Source organism: Bombus vancouverensis, chromosome 10, assembly GCF_051014615.1.
Source record: "Bombus vancouverensis nearcticus chromosome 10, iyBomVanc1_principal, whole genome shotgun sequence".
NCBI classification, from domain to species: Eukaryota; Metazoa; Arthropoda; class Insecta; order Hymenoptera; family Apidae; genus Bombus; species Bombus vancouverensis.
In genome coordinates this window covers 8,913,444-8,931,446 of record NC_134920.1, presented here as the reverse complement: position 1 = coordinate 8,931,446, position 18,003 = coordinate 8,913,444, and the positions used below count along the sequence as shown (strand labels likewise).

Here is an 18,003-nt window from a genome sequence, read left to right as displayed (position 1 = left end):
GATTATGCTAAAAATATTAACAAATATACTTACGAATCAGCCACTACATAAGGTAATAAGATAGTTTAAAAAATAATAGGATATAAGTTGAATTACCATACAGTAAATGGGTATAACTGCAAAATTGTGTCTTCATCAAGTGATCCTAAAGCTATGGGATCTATCTTTAACTATTATAAGCTTCCTATAATCAATCTTATTTTTAAAATTACAGAACCTTATATTGGTTAAATGTTTCCAAAATGGAGAATGTCCACCTTGAAATCGAAGATCATGCTGGCTCTCCTCAAAACATAAAGGATTTATGAAGAACGATCTTCAGCATTACAAATTGAAAGACTCGAGCTGCAAGGTTCAACAATACCAGGGTAGTTGAAATCCAGTCTCAAAATCGTGGTAAATAATTTTTTTATAAATAATATAAGTAAATAAATAATTATTTTTATAAAAAATATAAAACATGTTCATTATGTGGATAAGAGTATAGGTCTTTAAATAATTATAATGTAATATTTTTTAAATATTTTTATTTTCCCAATGTTATGAGTTTGACATTATTTTTTAAAAAATATAAACGATATAAAGATGTTAAGAAAACATTTGCAATTGCTTCCATCTTTATAATACGATGTACAACTGCGACAATTTCTTATGTTTACAATATTAGTTTCACTTGAAAAATCATCCTTACAACAATTACAAAATTAAAAATAGTACATAAGGGAGTGTATATTATGAAGTTGCAAATATGATCATTGAATGTAATGTTTTACAAAATAAATGATCATATAATAGATGATATTACATTAAATGTATTAATACTTTAAAAATACAAGGAACTGTTATTAAAATGTTTATACATATACACAACACTGATAAAAACTAAATTTCTCCAAATATTAAATGGCAACTATGAATGATTATTAGTTATGTTACAATTTGCTTATGAATTTATTAAAGGTTCATAAAATTTAAATTTTTAACAAACTGTGCAATATATAAAATACTCATTATATTTTCTTTCAGAATCATTTGCACTGAAGTCTATCTGAGATAACAGTAATATCATAAAAAGTCATTTTTTTCCATATCAGTAAATTAATTTCTAGAACTTATGTATCTACTCTCCAAATATATTTCCAGTCAAGCGCTACGCGCGTTATTAATTGTCATAATGAATGTTCATATTGTTTTTCTTCAATTTCAGGAGTACACACGCTCAAAGCTTGCCCTACTTTAATTGTTTGTCCCACTTCTACGCAAAATTTAAAATCTTTTGGAGCCTCGAATAATAACACAATAGTAGATCCCATTCTAAATTCGCCAAATAATTCTCCTTTACTTAAACGTGTACAGCCTAAACTAGCATCTTTCCATCGTTTTGCTTCAGGCCACTTAAGAGCATTTGTATGTAAGTCTTTATCACAGTAAACTTTTATAGAACCTACATTTGTCGCTCCAACTGCACTATAAGCCATAAAACCACCAGCCCATTTACCAATATACACTACACGTTCATTTAATGAAAATAAGTCTGGTAAATATTGGGCTATTTTAGGATTAACGCTTAAAAGCTTCCCTGAAATGAAGAAAAATATCTTCCCAATTTTAATTCATGTAAACTAAAGTTAGATTTTGGAATATAAAAAAACAATAAACCTTGAAAGTGTTTACGAAATTCTATTTCCCAGTCAGTTGGACTATGAAATCTGTGATAATCCCCTGGAGCAAGATAAACTGTTAGTTGATAGAGCTGATTTGTTGGATCTTTTAAGAGAGATTTTATATAAATATCATCTTCTTCTTTAGTAAATTTAGACCATTCAGAATGAAATGTATTTATATCACCTAAAAAATGTCTAAGATTATAAGTAACACCCTTTACTTGTTGTACACAACATGAAGTTACTGGTCCAAAATATAAAACTTTTCCATCAGCAGGTGAAACCTATAATAAATTTACATATAACGTTTTATTACTCTATTTAAATGACTTACTTAATTTGATGTAAAAAATATATACATACTATATTTGTAGTTTGAGCAATAGGTCTTGCATCATATTTGAGCGGTCTAACAAAAAAGTCAACAAGACTTGGAAAATCTGATAACTCTATATCAATTTCATCTAAATTGGCATCAAAAGTTTTTGCATAAAATCCATATAAGGTGGGTCTTAAACTAACTGGCAGTTCCAAACTAGCAATCCAACCCCATATTCGACTTATTACTCGAAATGGCAAGAAATAATAACATTTTATCTGTAAATATTTAATTTTAACTACAAAACTTTCTTGTTCATACATAGTCCTTAATTTCCTCAAATTTTGTTCAATTGAAACGTAATATATCATGCTGCTATTGTAATAAAAATTTATACCACAAAAACATTGATTGGGTCGTACACATTACTGTCCTCAGTTGTATATGGATGTTTTTTCAAATGTCTCCACTGTAATGCTGTTAACAGTGTTACTCCCATTCCAAAAGGAACAATCCATTTTCGTTGCTTTATAAATGAGTACCAAGAATTATCTTTATATCGACTAGTACTTACATTTGAGGTATATGTCTTTGACAATTTTTTATTTATTAAAATTTTGAAATTACTTTTTGTATATATATTCATACAACATTTACAAGAGTTTTTGCTAAAATATGTTAACAACATTAGATAAATAATTTTATTAAAGTAATAATAAGACTTAAAGACTACAAACCTCACATCTTGAATTAAGTGATAAATCTTATAAAGATTCATCTTGAAAATAAATTTTATTACATAGAGATATATAAACTTTCTTATATTCTCCTTATACTCTTAGGTTAGCTTGAATTATATACAAATTTCTACAAAAATATATATTTATAAATAACAAAATTCAGACATATATACTCAACAATTTTTAACATATCTTTATTTTAATTAAATTTATACATTAATCCTGTTGAAATATACATTTGGAATATCAAAAACTTACAAGAAATATTTTATTTGACATTTTTATACATACGTACATTAAGTACTCATCTACAGAAACAGTTGTAGCTTAAGAATGATTATTATAAAAACTCGAGATAAAGAAAATAGATTAGAACAAAAGATCTTCTTAACTACAAACTTGTACGAATACTGTTCGTATATAAAACGCCACCTAGCAGTTTGATATTAAAATTATATTCTTTTATTCTTATTTTATTTAAATGCATGAAACCCACTGATATTATACCAGTGCTGAAACCTAATGAAACCACAGAAATCGTCTGTAGTGAAACTTTACTCAATTAAACTGTACAATATATAACACGTTCATAATATATATTTTGTAATATGATTATTATTTTATATAGTTAAAAAATGTTTTGTTGGGCTTGGACATGAACTTATACATTTTACTTTATTTTATTCCGCTAATTTATACCTTAATATCTTTACAAAATTTAAAATCGCTAATGTCATAAAAACATTTCTCATATCCTATAGTCAACGATACGCAATAATCCTTTTCATCTTTATTTCACAATTTACATTAAAGCATTTACATATTATTATTCGTCAAGTTTTACGTTTTTTCTTGCATATTGCTTTACCTTTCAGTTACCATTATATGCTACCAAAAATTGCTCCAAAATTATTTTTTCATATACCACGAGATACAATTTGAATTATATAACTTTAATCAGGATATGATCTGGTATAATTAATTAGTCATACATAGACTGCAGATATTTACGCAAATTCATATTTGTATGAAGGCAATCATTTAACTTAATAAACATTGCAACAAGTACGATATATTCTGAGTATTTTATGTTGTATGTATTTTTATGTATTATATACACAATTGAGTTTTCAAATTTCCCATAAATGCATAAAGATCTACAATCTTAATGTCCAAAGAAATAAAACTACGTAAAATGTTGGTCGAAAACAAAGGGGAAAAAATCAAGGTAGAAGCAATTTTCTACAATCGTGAAGCGTACCTGTGCCACCGGTTGTAATCATCACAAGAAAAGCGTAATAACAGGTGGCTCCGCATCGCGGCAGGTGGATCAGTTCCTTTTTCTTTTTTTATCTTTCCTGGACGGTGTACGTTCTCCCATTGTTTTCGAGAGCGATACATACAATACTTGACAGGGTGTATCGAAGTGCTCTTTATCGGAAACTTGATTCGCGATCTTAAAAGCCACGAGTATAGTGTCAGCGTGGATAAGAGAGAAATGACGATTCGGAAAAAAAACTTGTGATAGATGCAACAATTGCATCGATTTTGTATCGCTAGATAGAGGTTATATATGCAAAACATTTTTCGGAAGTACATGCATGATAGCTCGTGGCTGCAGCAAAGTGAAAAGCGAAATAATGCCGCCGTCGTCGCATACGAATTGGACTAAACCCCTCCTAAAGAATGGACAGATGATGCAACTGCAAGCAAAGCGTACAACTTGCTCGACACAGAATCAGAATTCGAATGGTAGTAGCACGGAACACAGTGGTATTCCACTTGACAGAAGAATCAAAGTTGTTTTAGTAGGCGATGGTGCCGTTGGGAAAACCAGTCTGGTTGTCTCTTATTCAACAAACGGTTTCCCAGGAGAATATGTACCTACTGCTTTCGATAATTATAATGGTTAGTTAAAAATCTAATGACACTGGTAAGTTCTATTTCGGATAGTGACAAGTTTGATTTAAAGTAATAAAAAGACGGTGAGTGTGTTCTTTAGCATGTCATGTATAAAAATCCGGGTAATTATTTGAATTTGTCTTGATATAATTATAAATATATAAAATGTATGTTTTATATACATATATTAAACATGCAAATGTCTTAATTTGTTACAGTGGTTGTTAATGTCGATGGTCAACCAGTAAATGTTCAGCTATGTGATACAGCAGGTCAAGATGACTTTGATCCTCTAAGGTCATTATGTTATCCAGAAACAGATGTGTTCCTAGTCTGCTTCAGTGTTGTATGCCCTTCTTCTTATCATAGTGTAACTTCTCGATGGGTAAATGAAGTACGAAAATATTGCCCTAATGCACCAATCATTTTGGTAATGAAATTTGTAATAGAAGTATTTATTTTTAATATAAAATATTTACAAGATTGGTGTGCATATATAGATATTTTAAATGGAAACAATAATAATTTTAGGTAGGCACAAAGAGTGATTTAAGATCAGATGTACATCTTATGTTACAATTAGCAAGATATGGTCAAACACCAATTACAAGTTCACAGGGTCATCAATTAGCTCAAAAAGTTGGAGCTGTAAGTTACGTGGAAACATCTGCATTAACTCAACATGATCTTAAAGAAGCATTTGACCAAGCAATAGTTAGTGCTCTTAACACAAGAAGAGGTGGTACTAGTTTATTATATAGACGTAGAAAACCTTTACCATTATGGCGCAGATGGTTATGTTGTTGCAAAAAATCTTCTAGTGGTGCATAAATATTGATTAATTAGACTCTCTAGAGTATTCTCTGTGATCAAGTGCGACTACTTTGTTATCGGAATTTTTTAATTTCTCTGAGTATCTCAGCAATATAATTCTACGATTTTACTTAAAAAATATGCAAACTTTCCATGTGTTATTGCCAAACTCTGAGATTATTATTAGATTATTTTTCTAAAATTTCAATAGACTGTACTTGAGTAATAGTTTTTTGAATTGGTTAACCCCTTGTCTTACGATTTAAGTTCCAACAGCGTGTGCCGTAACCATCGGCAGGATCAGTCAGACTGAGTGTTTGAAGTTATACAAGATATAACTAATTTTATGTTGCAAGATGTTTCATAAATAATTACTACCAATTGAGCATTAAACAAGATTCTTAAAGGTATCTTTTCAAAAAAATATATCTGCACGTCCGAATGCGGCCAAGAAAAAAACATGTTCGACGAGTCTAACTCGTGTTTCTTATGTTTGGCCCGAAAAACGTACCACGAGCCCAGCTCGACGTTGTAGGTTAAGGGGTTAATAATTCTATATATACATTCTACTTTTTTCATTAGTTAAATCTTTCTATTTTCTAAAATATATAAAACACAGTTTTCTATTTTCTTGTACAGATATAAAATTTATATTCTGATAGCTAAGCCGTACGCCATTCATAAAATTCCTGAAGCCAGATATGGCATAATTTATTATAACATTAATCATATTTTTGTTACTAGCATGTAATTGGCTACTTGCCTATTGTGATTTTTCCTTTATTGATAGGAACATTAATTTTAGAATTTAAAACAAATCATTGCCGCGTTATATTATTATTATTATTATATAATATGCACTATATTTAACATTTTAAACAGCTTTTCATGCTGCAAAGATTCTATAAAATAGGAATCCTGATACAATTTTTCCAAATATCAACTCTTTACATTCTTACATTACAATCAAACTATGTTATTTATTAGAAAACAATATGTTAATGAATATTATATATTATTCGAAAATTTTTACTTGAAATGATAGAATGTAAAGAGTTACAAATTTCATTTACATCATTAATACATCACGATACGTACGTCACATTGAAACTGTAATATTACATTGTTATTATACATATAAATCAAATTAATTATTTAAAAACACATTTTTATTATGATATATATACTTCGTAAGCAATTTATCTATTTACAAGCAAGTTCTTTCTATATATGTGAAGCATAATACTGAACTAATATTCAAAACCTTTCTGTGAAATATTAAAAAATAATATTGAACATGTTAGTGAGCGCTGTGATTATAAAATTTAAATTTTGTCAAATTCTATAATTTTTATACATAAAACATAAGAAGGTACAAGACTGTTGAAAAGTCTTAATCCACTTCTAAATTATATCATAAATTAGTTCAATTAAATTTGAAGTGAATTTATGTTCAATAAATGCAAATATTATCTATCTAGATTTTTCAGTTCTAACCATTACTTTTGAGAAACAGTAAAGTTAGAATAATAAAAGAATTAAAAAGAGAGAAAGAATAAAGACTAACCTAAAGGTAAAAGCATAATGTTTATATTTACAGTATCGTCGTTTATAATTCGTATAAATATTTCAGAAACTTCCCTTGTTAAGAGTTTTAATATATTTAAGTTTTGTATCTTCTACTAATTGTAGGGAGGAAAAGTATTAAAACATGATTTTATAAATATCTTTAAATAATATGTGAGAAAATATTTAGATTAATTATTGTTAGAAAAATGCTTTCATAACGTTATTTCTTTAAGATTAATATAACATTCTTACAATCAAATACTGTAATGACACCTTGTACATTTCTGCCTATTGTGATTTCTACTCTTTCTTCAGTTTTAATATTTTTAACGTTCGAAATTGAACACACTATAATTTTTGCTCAAATTGATGTATTTTAAAATAATTTATCTTAGACAAGTATAAAGGTGACCCTCCAGTTTTTTATTTTAAATGACAATTAATTTATATATTTTGCAAATGGGTAAATTTGAAATACCTGTAACTACGTAGTTTGACAAACTCTGTACACAATATTTTTAAAGCATACGGAACATGAAACTAATTGTCTTAATTAAGTTTCAAGCTTTACTTATGCTGCTTCTTACAGAATCAATGTTCCTGGATCTTTGATATTAACATTATAAATTGAATATATGCTTTAAATGCGAAGAAAATAATGTATACATACAATTAATGTCTGTATGTAAATATAATATGCATATTATCTTTTTATGTAATTTCTTGCTGCTAAGAAATGTGTACAATATCCATTTTAATACATTACTAGAAAAATGAGGTATAATAGGTATCAGTTCTTAAAGTGTACCGAAAAGTATTTGCAATTATATTTTTTTAAATTAATATTTTTACATTTTTTATTTTGATTTTACATTTATGAAACTCTTTTAGTTGCAGTGTTATATTTGTAATTCAATATTTTTATATGCTTTTAAAATGTTTTAAAAATATTTATTAGACAGCCTAGTAAACACATTTTTGTATCATAATGTTTATTATAAATGAAAAAAGGAAAGTACTTAAGCCTATTCATAAATATTATATGAATTAATGTATATAAAATCATATCATTTTGTCATGACGAACATGGTATTTATTATGGAATAATATATATGTTATACACATACATATAGACAAACTATTTTAGACTGAAATATCTCAATGTTGTAATAAATAGTATTACTAATTGCTTATACTATATAATAAAGTAAATAATATTTTTGTAAACATTTTTCTATGTCAATCTATGCTTTTTGATCATATCAAATTTGTGTTGAGTGTTTTTTATTATATATTTGTACACCAATAATAAATTACTCACATAAAAAATTGTAATTCATTTATTATAAAATATTTAATAACAGTGATATGTAAAAGAACAAAGGTTGTGATACTATTCCTATAAATGATTATCTCAAAATGTATCAGAACTATGAATGAGAGTATTTATAAATCTCTAAGTAATTTTATATTTTTATAATACTTATAGTTTTTTCACATTCAGAAATTTTTAATTTGAAAATATCTCAGCTTTTAATTTTCGGTCCAAATCTTAAAATCATAATTTTATCAATAACTCGTAATTACATAATTTTCAAACTAAAATTTTATCTTTGCACATCTTCGTTAAGTAATATAATTCGTAAATTTAATTACGAAAATGAAAATCTATTTCAAATATTCATGTTAATAAATAAAACTCTAAAATATTAATATGTCAATCAAAAATTTTTCCAGATCTATTTGCGAAGAAAATAATACTTTAAAAATTAATAGAGTTATATTTGAAAAAACATTCTGATAATAATGTATAGACACTTTATTGATTACTAGATGTCAGTGAAAATAAATATATGTAACTTATTTACACGATTAAGTAACCTAGAATGCCCTAGATACCATCGTAAATCAGGAAAAGTAGATATTTGTTAATTCTATACAAAACAAAATAAGTAAATTCTATCGAATTCTGTTCAATTATTTATGAAAATCTGTTGGTTACGGAAAAGATGAAGACAGATATTAATGATCCATGGAGTGGAACAGATGTTCCAGCATCCAGTAATGATAAATGTAAAAATTGTTTCGAAGATTCTTTTGTAGAAAATCAAACGCAACATATCAAGTTAGCCGATTCAGAGGAATATTTGGAAAAACTTTGTAAGTTATAAAAATCTATTACCTTCTATTTTTTTTATTTTTATAATTATACGTGTTATGTAACATATTGTAATTTCTAATCCCATATTAAAATCTTTTATTTTCTTTTAATTTCTTATCTGGAACTGTAAAATTATGTTATAGATTCCAGACTTAAAAGTCTTCAAAAAGGTACATCAAAGAAAGATCTTGTAACATCCTTATTTGAAGCAAAGGAAGATTCCATTGCACGTTTAATAACTTCTGGGTATAAGCTTGAAACTGAAGAAGAAATTGAATTTGCATCAAATCCTTTAATAAGACATATAGCACCTCATTTACAGGTAATTATAAAAAATATAAATAATTTATATTTATTGTTAAAAATGTATTTATTATTAATTATATTGTTATATTTGACATTTGTAATATTTATTTTAGGCGCTAACCGCTAGCGAATTAGTTCACCTCTTAAAAGCAGATGTTCTACAAGTTGTTAGTGAATCTGCACAACAAGAAGAAATTGCTACAGAGATATTAAAAAAATAAATAAGTTGCAAATTACCAAACAAAAGAATAAAACAGAACTAAGGCTTTAAAAAAATGTCGATCAAAGTGTTATCAGGAAAGGTATTTTTAGTAGTCACTGGTGCAAGCCGTGGAATTGGAAAACAACTTGCAATATCTGTTGGTTCGATCCTAGAGAAAGGTTCACATATACTTTTATTAGCAACAAATCTGAATGCTTTGAAAGAAACAGCAAAAAATATTCCTACAAGTATATCTGTTGACACCGTTAGTGCTGATTTAGCTTTAGGAACAAAAGAAAAATTACATGGTAAATACATACATTTTATACATATATTTTATACATAGGATAAATTGTACATATATTATAAATATATATTTTTTAGATATTGTAATGCAATCTTTAAAAAATCAGGTTTTAAATCAATTTGATCGAGTAGTTGTGATACACAATGTTGGTACGATGGGACGTGTGAATCAATATACAAATGATCTGACTGACATTAATGTCTGGCATAATTATTATGACTTAAATGTTTTTATTCCTGCTATATTAAATGGAGTAATTATGCAAATATTCAATGAAAATACAAATACGGAAAAACTGGTTATAAACATTACATCATTGTTTGGTATACAACCAGGGAAATGCTTAGCTTACTATTGTTCAGGAAAAGCAGCACGGGAAATGATCTTTAAAGTAATATTTTATATTAGTATAAATGATTTATGTAATTTTTATTCTATATTTTTTAAATTTATGTATTGTGCAGGTGTTTGCATTAGAAAATCCAGAAATCAACGTCTTAAATTATTCACCAGGACCAGTTGAAACTGATATGTACTATGAAATTTGCAATGAAGTTGCTGACAAGCAAACTAAAACACAGTTCAATGATATGTTAACAAAAAAAACTGTTCTGACTTGTGAACAAACAGTTAATCGTCTTTTAACGGTTCTTAAGGAACAAAAGTATAAATCCGGTGATCACGTTGATTATTATGACGAGTTATGAATTGTATAAATTTATTGATACTTATTTGTATCCACTTATCATTTCTAAATTTCACAAAGCAAACAAATGAATATTTTAATAAACTGTTTATAGGGTTACTTCAAATGATTTACACTTTATTTGATATTATTGTTACATTATAAAAACGTATAAACAATATGCTATATATATATAAACTAATATTATAAAATGTTTGTACTGGAAGATACTAAGTTCTCCCATTATAACCTTGTGATTACTGTAACAATTCTTTAGAATAAACATCTTTTATCGAAGTTTATGATAATAATTCATTATTTTGTCTCAATGATGCATATCTTATAGAGTCAGCTCTTGCATTTTGAATTTGTATGTTTACTAAAATAAGTGTTACAATAGCATAAATTCCTACAGAAACTAACCAAACTGGTAGTGGATATATGGGTGGCATAAAATGTAAATAAATCAAATTGTACAAAGGAGCTGCCACCAATGGAGTTAATGTTTCAATAGATACTGTCATGGAAAATATTTTACCTACAGAATTTTGTAAATATTATTCTCACAATTTCATACTGAAAACTTATACTTTCTTTCTTATTTAACAATATTTACCAGTATCCTCTGATGGCACTGACTTGGATATTATAGCACGGATCATAGGACTAGTGATGCCACCAAACATTCCTACAACTGCAGACAGGTACATATGCCAAGGTTTCAATGTAAAACTGTGTACTAGACAACCACTCAAAGAAGACAATAATGACAATATAGCTGTCACTTCTTCAGAAAGTCCTATGAAAATATTTCTCTACTCAAACATTTTAATTACCAAACTCTCTAAAAATATTTGATGTACATACAAATTTTAATTTATACCTCCATATGTTACAAAAAGTTTTACTCCAAATATTATACCAAGAATTGAAAATATAATATTTGTAGCTAAGTAAATAGAATATTTATTTACATCCCAACCAAGTCTGGCAGTTGCAAATAAAAAGCCAATGGTCATATCTCCTTGTAAAGCAATAACCATTAAAATAATGCAAGCTATACAACACCAAACTATATATCGATCAAAACCATTGCGTTTTTTTGTACATGTACTTATAAGTTTCCTGACCAAATGTATATCGAACAAACTTTTTACAGTTATCTACAAATATTAAAAAGATATTAATAACAGCATATATACAAGACATTACAAAATACATACTGAATTTGTGCTGCATATAGTCTCAGGAACTAAAAAAAAAATATGCAATCCTGCTACAATGCAACATATAGTAGCAATAGCAAATACAACTGTATATCCATATGCTCGAAAGATAACAGGACCTGTCAATATACCAGTCAAAATACCAACAGATATCAAAGCTTCCATCCAAGCTAATTGCCAGCCTCTTTCTTGTTCATTTGATATATCAGTGAGATAACATATAGTACCTAATAAAATTATGCCAAATCCTCCACAACATGCATATGGAATATATGCAATTAATAAAAACCATGGATTGACATCCCAAATACTTATGAAGGAAAGAAGAAGGTACATTAATGATGTGCCTATGACATAAATCACACATTGAATACATGTCTATTTTTTAAAGCACATAATACTAACCGACATAGCCAGGCAACATGATAGACTTCCTTCCATAAATGTCACTCCATGGTCCCAAAAACAAAGATAAAAAAGCAGGTATGACACTTTCAATAATTGATTTTGTCATTAAAATTAAGCTGGCTTTGGGTTGCACTTGAGCATCTATCTTCAAGGCTTCCGCAGAACTACTATTTTCATGTAATAGTAAACATTCTGTTTTATTTATATTTAATGCTATACTACAAGTACGATATACTACTAAATCTGTTAGAATATTACCTACAATTCAAATCAAAGTAATGTCAATTACAATTCACTTTATAGCTTACTCATTTAAATATATTAATAAGCTAATAAATTAAATTTCATACAAATATTTATTTTATACATGAAATAAAAATATATGGAAGAGAATAATGATTTGATATCTTCTTACATATGTTAAATATCTTGTACATGATATTTATACATGACATGATATAATCTAATTAACATTCATATGATATATAAAATATATCAAAATTACTTGATATTGCTTGAGCAGTTATTAGTATCATCATAGATGGTTGTACAAGCATATAACGCTTCCATCCTGTGATCGCGTTTTCCATCTTATATTTTAAGAATTGTGTTATAAATAATAATACCACAACAGTATAAATTGATATCACATAAAAATACTGGTTGTGCTATACAGTAGTATAATATTAGACTATTAAAATATTTGATTTAATTTAAAAAATGTAATTTTTTGAACCACACAAACATAATTAACAATGTTCGAAACTTTATATCTTTTTCAGTATTGTTCCTTATCTCTTTGTACGAATCATTTTCGCATGCTTCGTCATCTTTTATAATTGGCAGATCATTTTACTTCATTGATTACCACATGATATTTCGATATGTCAGAAATTGTATTTTTTGTTTCAATAAACTGTATTTTTTGAGTATCCTACCGTAATCTTTACATAATAAAAAAAAAGTGACACTTTTATATATGCTAATTATGTATGTATATGCCACTTATATAAAACTGTATGTGTATCATTTCTGACATTTGAACAGCTGACTGCAGATAGTTTATACACTATGTATGTATTTAATGCGAAGGGCAAACATAACATTTCAAAAAAATTGTTCACGTTGACACGTTATAGTATAGTAGAAAGTAGAAAGTATATCAATACTTTTATTCAGGAATACAAAGTAAAGATTTTTGAAGAATAAATATATGTAATCACGTGGTAAAAATACATATGCATTAATTGATATTGAAATGATAGTCATCGTATCAATAAAGATTTTGCAAGTATGAAAGAACATGAGTTAATAAAGAATATTATTTATTACATTTCTAACAGCACAAGATTATTTTATTAAAATCTAATAATATGAGATAGAAAAAATTGTTTCGTATTTTGTACAATTTTAATTTCGTAACCAGTTTATTAAATATACAGAGTGTCTCAGACTTAAACGACCAAACTACAGAGCTTAATCTACGGGCAAGAAGACGAAAAATATGTTATATAAATTTGTTAATAAACACTTTGTTACAGTTATAAGGAAATATTGTACGCGTAAAATAGGTAACGGCGTAGTCATTGAAATCCAGCAAAATTCTCTTTGTAAAACTTTGTAATATAATTAATTTCATTGTTTATTGATATAAAGCCTGTATCCAAGTACAAGGACAACACTTTGAAGTGAAGAATTAAAGATGCCAATCATTTTTATTATATCATATACTATGTTTTATAACTATTAACAACACGGAATTGTTACCACATGATAATAAACATGTAATTATGCTGACACAATAATACAGTCAACTTTTATATGCTGCGACAGAAAATGTGTCGTTACATATTTTATGTGTACAATATTTCTTTATAATTTTGCAACAAAGCGTTTATTAACAGTATTACCTATTTCATGCATACTATATTTCTTTGTAATTTTGCAACAAAGCATTTACTAACATTTTTATAAAATTTTTTCATCTTTTTACTTGTAGATTAAGTTCACATAGTTTGACCACTGATGTTTGGAATACCCTGTATACATATAAGACAACAAATACAAAATTGAAATTGGTTTTATTAGTCTTATATAGTATGTTTACTGATAACAATAATGAAGATAGTAGACCAGTAACACCATCACAGGAAGATTGTTGCCACAGTGCATGTGATCCTTGTATTTTTGATATACATAAAAAATTACTCGAAGAATATGAAAGAAAGAAGAAGCAGAATATAAAAATCAACAACAGATCAAATGTATTACATTTATATGAGTACAGAAATTTTGTGGTTTCTGGTATACAGGAAATATCTGAATGTTATATTTTACTTGTTTTGAAATATAATGGTATATAATTTTTTATTTTTAAGTATATTATTTATAAAAATTATTTACAATTGTTTATAGTATTAATAATTATTTACTTCTTTTATAGAAAATAATTATAAAGATTACAGTATATTAATTGATCCAGGACAATATGTTATATTACATTTACATGATGCTGCCAAACCATACACACCAATTTCTTTCACAGATGACTCTATTGAATTCCTAATTAGAATTTATCCAAATGGAAAATTTAGTCAATATCTAGAAAGCATAAAAGTAGGTGATACAGTTCGTATTAGAGGACCATATGGAAATTTTAAATATGAAAGCAATAGGTATGCAAATTATGAAATTATATATTTTGTTCAATTATCTTTTAGCTTAATATAAATTTATAACATATAATTTTTGGTATTACTAATACAAAATGGATAGTAGAGAGAATATTATTTTAAATATACTAAATGTTTTTCCAGTTTTCAAACAATTATTATGTTTAGTATGGGATCTGGGATAACTGCAGTTTATCCTATAGCAAAATCAATTGTTGACAATGAATCAGAAGAGACAAAGATTCATCTCATTGGAGGATTTAAAAACATACTGCAGATTCCCCTAAAAAAAGAACTACAAACCTTATCAGATTATTGGAACTTCAAATGTACATTGCACATATCACAATTGCAAAGTAAGTAATTTTTTAAATAAATTTGTTTTCTACTATAAAAACATATCACATTTTTATGTAATTAAAAATACTTTCTTGTATTTTATATTTTAGATCTCTGCAGTCTCCATGGTATAGATGTAAAATCTGGAAGATTAAATGAGAAATCAATCTTTGAAATACTTCAAGATAAAATAGCTAGTACTACATTAATCTTAATATGTGGCTCTAGTCATTTTAATAAATCTGTTGCACAGTGGGTAAAATGCATGAATTATATACATATACACGTGTTTGAATGAAAATACATGAGTCACAGAAAAGATCATTATGTTATGTAGTTTTTGTAATTTAATTGTATTACCATTTAATGTGACATGATATGCTCTCTTTGCAGTTGGGGCATGAACCATGAATATGATCAAATATAACATGATTTCCAGCAATCGCTTGTAACCACTGAAAATAAAATAAATTTATAAATATTATATAAGATCTGAACAATTAATTAAAAGTTATCTCTATAATCCTTTTTCATGTATACAAACATACCTGCAATAAACAAGATGTATGGAAATGTTTCCTACATTTTTCATTATTACAAATCTTATCAGGCAGAGTCATATTCTCTAATTTTAGGGAAAAACAAATACAACATTCTTCATCAGCAACAACAACATTGTAATCTTCAACAGCTTCCTTTTTCATTTCCTGTTGAGGAAATATGTCTATATCTAATAACATCATTAAATTATTTATAATATCACAGCTTGGATTCCATTTCTGAAAAAGTATTTGGTACTTATATTACATACTTCAACATATTTTAATGCTATTATTTTACAATATTATTATAATGTAAAACTAGCAATATACTTCAAATATTACACACATATAAATTCTTAGAAACTAGTTCTGTCATTGATTCAACTTCAGTATCACTACCCATAAATTTAATTTCTGGCAAATCCATATGATTCAAAGGATCTATTTTAATGAACATTGATAAAGATGGTGTTAAGTAAATTCGTCGATAAAGATGGCTTGGTTTTGGAGGCAATGGATCTATTACCCAGCAGTTCCTAATCATTTGAAAATAACAGCTATGTTAAACTAGAAATTGAGGAGAAGATTGAAAATAAATGTTCTTTTCTATGTTCTTACTGATCAATTTGCTTCAAATTTGACCATGACTTCTCAAGCATTTCTACTTGTAATCTAAGTTTATTTCTGGCTATATTTAATGTTGATATATTCTTTTCGAAAGGCCCAAGAGAAGGTATTTCAGGTAAATCTGAATAAACAACTGTCCATGGACACGTTCTATGGCTTGTTTTCTGCAATCTTACGGCCACATTGTTCAAAGATAATTCAATTATATCTATCGTATTATTAGCTGATACTTTAATTCCCTATAATAATGTGATTTCAACATTTACAACATTTAATTATTATCTGAGATTTGGACACATAAAAATTTTTTTTAACAATAATTGTATAAATTTTTCACGTACAGATGGTATCTGAAATAAATTTCTTAATTCTGTTACCATTTCGATTGTTTGGTCATTTACTGCATCATACTCATAATTTTCAATAACATGACTAGAGTCGATGAAACTACTCTGTTTGGAAAGTATTGTTACATAAATGATACGATATGTTACATGAAATGATAAGATATAAATGGTTGTTACAAAGAATTGTCACACTCACGATTAGCAATTGTAATTGTTTTAGAAATGTTGATACTTTAGTGACATTATGCATTAAATCTTTCACTTTATCACTAAATCCTTCATTTCGTATGAATGCAATTTCTTTACCAAAATTAATTTCTGCATTAGACAGTAGTGGATAATTATGCACAATCAATTTTAGCCTAATTCGCATATTTCGTCCTGAAATGCATGGAACTTCTAAAAATCCTTTCCATGTCATTGGTCTTTTAGAAATTAATATCATTTCTGGATGCCATTGAATCATAGATTTATAATCGTTGTTAATCATTATGGTAAATTTATTACTTTTCATTCTTCTGTTCTATATAAATTATAAGATATAACATTGTATATGACATCTACCGCCTTCACAAAAGTATGTTATACCACAAACAAAATGCAAATAGATCTGATATCCAATGCACTTTTATATTATGTAATGTAACAGTTTTATACTCCGCCCACGTTGAGTCAGCAAACATAAACAAAGTCACAAGAACAAAGTATAGTACAACCTATAATATTCTAATTTAGCGGTCAATGCTCAGTTGTGTTAAAATCTATAACTGGAAGTTAAACTATATAGTAAACCTATATAGTGAAACTCGAAAGTCACTAGTCGATAACCAATAGTTGCAGCCGTAGCAATGAAATTATGTTTATGTTTACCTCATTGGACAGAACTGTAGATCAATCATAAAATTAGTTTTATTTTGATTTATTGCATGAATTTATTAGTTTAATATATCAAAATTAAGTTGAATTTATGTTTATGAACAGTTTGTAATATAATTGTAATTTCAAGAATTGTTTCGTATAATTTATATTATATTTTATATTACATTATTGAACTTTCAAATACAAGTTTTTAGACATTGTAATATTGTAAATTTATACTTATGCATGTTGTATAATTTGTAATACATCAAATTAAAATTTAAGTAACTTTTATTAATTTATATTATTATAATAT

At 27.0% G+C, this 18,003-nt stretch overlaps 7 protein-coding genes across 23 annotated transcripts; 4 read left to right on the top strand and 3 right to left on the bottom strand.

The window, feature by feature from the left end:
* Positions 1-522: 522 nt before the first annotated feature.
* Positions 523-3,772, bottom strand: Pisd (phosphatidylserine decarboxylase). Its single transcript, XM_033334795.2, has 6 exons — positions 3,019-3,772; positions 2,721-2,850; positions 2,381-2,651; positions 2,028-2,261; positions 1,660-1,948; positions 523-1,579 (listed from the first exon to the last, which is right to left on the bottom strand). The coding sequence occupies exons 2-6, from the start codon at positions 2,759-2,761 to the stop codon at positions 1,170-1,172; spliced, it is 1,245 nt and encodes a 414-aa protein (XP_033190686.1). The 5' UTR covers positions 2,762-2,850; positions 3,019-3,772; the 3' UTR covers positions 523-1,169.
* A 131-nt stretch (positions 3,773-3,903) lies between these two features.
* LOC117157087 (ras-related C3 botulinum toxin substrate 1) lies at positions 3,904-8,188 on the top strand. Its single transcript, XM_033334799.2, has 3 exons — positions 3,904-4,631; positions 4,844-5,055; positions 5,157-8,188. Exons 1-3 carry the CDS (start codon positions 4,325-4,327, stop codon positions 5,454-5,456), a joined length of 819 nt encoding a protein of 272 aa, XP_033190690.1. The 5' UTR covers positions 3,904-4,324; the 3' UTR covers positions 5,457-8,188.
* Positions 8,189-8,854: 666 nt separating this feature from the next.
* On the top strand, positions 8,855-9,727 carry LOC143303232 (uncharacterized). The gene is made up of 3 exons (XM_076622058.1): positions 8,855-9,167; positions 9,312-9,490; positions 9,588-9,727. Exons 1-3 carry the CDS (start codon positions 9,017-9,019, stop codon positions 9,693-9,695), a joined length of 438 nt encoding a protein of 145 aa, XP_076478173.1. The 5' UTR covers positions 8,855-9,016; the 3' UTR covers positions 9,696-9,727.
* Positions 9,728-9,749: 22 nt separating this feature from the next.
* Positions 9,750-10,965, top strand: Sptr (Sepiapterin reductase). The gene is made up of 3 exons (XM_033334527.2): positions 9,750-9,984; positions 10,061-10,374; positions 10,448-10,965. Exons 1-3 carry the CDS (start codon positions 9,750-9,752, stop codon positions 10,688-10,690), a joined length of 792 nt encoding a protein of 263 aa, XP_033190418.1. The 3' UTR covers positions 10,691-10,965.
* On the bottom strand, positions 10,786-12,937 carry LOC117156957 (putative peptidoglycan muropeptide transporter SLC46). Of its 3 annotated transcripts, none has more exons than XM_033334519.2 (6): positions 12,808-12,937; positions 12,300-12,560; positions 11,892-12,241; positions 11,552-11,831; positions 11,285-11,467; positions 10,786-11,206 (listed from the first exon to the last, which is right to left on the bottom strand). In XM_033334519.2, exons 1-6 carry the CDS (start codon positions 12,890-12,892, stop codon positions 10,968-10,970), a joined length of 1,398 nt encoding a protein of 465 aa, XP_033190410.1. In that variant the 5' UTR covers positions 12,893-12,937; the 3' UTR covers positions 10,786-10,967. The 3 variants fall into 3 exon arrangements, with proteins under 3 accessions (XP_033190410.1, XP_076478159.1, XP_033190411.1); XM_076622044.1 differs by having other exon boundaries at positions 12,300-12,469; positions 12,808-12,936; XM_033334520.2 differs by having other exon boundaries at positions 12,718-12,853.
* Positions 12,938-13,260: 323 nt separating this feature from the next.
* LOC117156959 (NADH-cytochrome b5 reductase-like) lies at positions 13,261-15,802 on the top strand. 13 transcript variants are annotated; one of them, XM_076622046.1, is made up of 6 exons: positions 13,600-13,873; positions 13,959-14,086; positions 14,302-14,657; positions 14,746-14,977; positions 15,119-15,330; positions 15,424-15,802. In XM_076622046.1, the coding sequence occupies exons 2-6, from the start codon at positions 14,073-14,075 to the stop codon at positions 15,609-15,611; spliced, it is 1,002 nt and encodes a 333-aa protein (XP_076478161.1). In that variant the 5' UTR covers positions 13,600-13,873; positions 13,959-14,072; the 3' UTR covers positions 15,612-15,802. The 13 variants fall into 13 exon arrangements, with proteins under 13 accessions (XP_076478172.1, XP_076478168.1, XP_076478170.1 ...); XM_076622057.1 differs by lacking the exons at positions 13,600-13,873; positions 13,959-14,086 and adding an exon at positions 13,261-13,375 and having other exon boundaries at positions 14,391-14,657; XM_076622053.1 differs by lacking the exons at positions 13,600-13,873; positions 13,959-14,086 and adding an exon at positions 13,267-13,375.
* Fancl (E3 ubiquitin-protein ligase Fancl) lies at positions 14,981-17,562 on the bottom strand. Of its 3 annotated transcripts, XM_033334523.2 has the most exons (7): positions 17,026-17,560; positions 16,824-16,934; positions 16,474-16,721; positions 16,202-16,391; positions 15,862-16,092; positions 15,674-15,768; positions 14,981-15,456 (listed from the first exon to the last, which is right to left on the bottom strand). In XM_033334523.2, coding segments are annotated over exons 1-7 (1,194 nt in total). In that variant the 5' UTR covers positions 17,344-17,560; the 3' UTR covers positions 14,981-15,455. The 3 variants fall into 3 exon arrangements, with proteins under 3 accessions (XP_033190414.1, XP_033190413.1, XP_076478160.1); XM_033334522.2 differs by having other exon boundaries at positions 14,981-15,768; positions 17,026-17,562; XM_076622045.1 differs by lacking the exon at positions 16,824-16,934 and having other exon boundaries at positions 14,981-15,768.
* Positions 17,563-18,003: the final 441 nt, after the last annotated feature.

Coding starts and splice junctions, on each gene's coding strand:
- Fancl (XM_033334522.2), bottom strand. CDS start 17,343: ATGAAAAGTAATAAATTTACCATAATGATTAACAACGATTATAAATCT. Junction 16,722..16,823: donor ATTTATTTCAGATACCATCT/GTACGTGAAAAA, acceptor ACATTATTATAG/GGAATTAAAGTATCAGCTAA. Junction 15,769..15,861: donor ATACATCTTGTTTATTGCAG/GTATGTTTGTAT, acceptor TTTTATTTTCAG/TGGTTACAAGCGATTGCTGG.
- Sptr (XM_033334527.2), top strand. CDS start 9,750: ATGTCGATCAAAGTGTTATCAGGAAAGGTATTTTTAGTAGTCACTGGT. Junction 9,985..10,060: donor AACAAAAGAAAAATTACATG/GTAAATACATAC, acceptor TATATTTTTTAG/ATATTGTAATGCAATCTTTA. Junction 10,375..10,447: donor CACGGGAAATGATCTTTAAA/GTAATATTTTAT, acceptor TGTATTGTGCAG/GTGTTTGCATTAGAAAATCC.
- LOC143303232 (XM_076622058.1), top strand. CDS start 9,017: ATGAAGACAGATATTAATGATCCATGGAGTGGAACAGATGTTCCAGCA. Junction 9,168..9,311: donor GGAATATTTGGAAAAACTTT/GTAAGTTATAAA, acceptor ATTATGTTATAG/ATTCCAGACTTAAAAGTCTT. Junction 9,491..9,587: donor ATATAGCACCTCATTTACAG/GTAATTATAAAA, acceptor TATTTATTTTAG/GCGCTAACCGCTAGCGAATT.
- LOC117157087 (XM_033334799.2), top strand. CDS start 4,325: ATGATAGCTCGTGGCTGCAGCAAAGTGAAAAGCGAAATAATGCCGCCG. Junction 4,632..4,843: donor TGCTTTCGATAATTATAATG/GTTAGTTAAAAA, acceptor AATTTGTTACAG/TGGTTGTTAATGTCGATGGT. Junction 5,056..5,156: donor CTAATGCACCAATCATTTTG/GTAATGAAATTT, acceptor TAATAATTTTAG/GTAGGCACAAAGAGTGATTT.
- Pisd (XM_033334795.2), bottom strand. CDS start 2,761: ATGAATCTTTATAAGATTTATCACTTAATTCAAGATGTGAG. Junction 2,262..2,380: donor ACCCAATCAATGTTTTTGTG/GTATAAATTTTT, acceptor AAATATTTACAG/ATAAAATGTTATTATTTCTT. Junction 1,949..2,027: donor TTGCTCAAACTACAAATATA/GTATGTATATAT, acceptor AATTTATTATAG/GTTTCACCTGCTGATGGAAA.
- LOC117156959 (XM_076622046.1), top strand. Junction 14,658..14,745: donor ACTTGTTTTGAAATATAATG/GTATATAATTTT, acceptor CTTCTTTTATAG/AAAATAATTATAAAGATTAC. Junction 15,331..15,423: donor GCACATATCACAATTGCAAA/GTAAGTAATTTT, acceptor TTTATATTTTAG/ATCTCTGCAGTCTCCATGGT.
- LOC117156957 (XM_033334519.2), bottom strand. CDS start 12,892: ATGGAAAACGCGATCACAGGATGGAAGCGTTATATGCTTGTACAACCA. Junction 12,561..12,807: donor AACTGCTCAAGCAATATCAA/GTAATTTTGATA, acceptor TTTGAATTGTAG/GTAATATTCTAACAGATTTA. Junction 11,468..11,551: donor ACTTTTTGTAACATATGGAG/GTATAAATTAAA, acceptor ATATTTTCATAG/GACTTTCTGAAGAAGTGACA.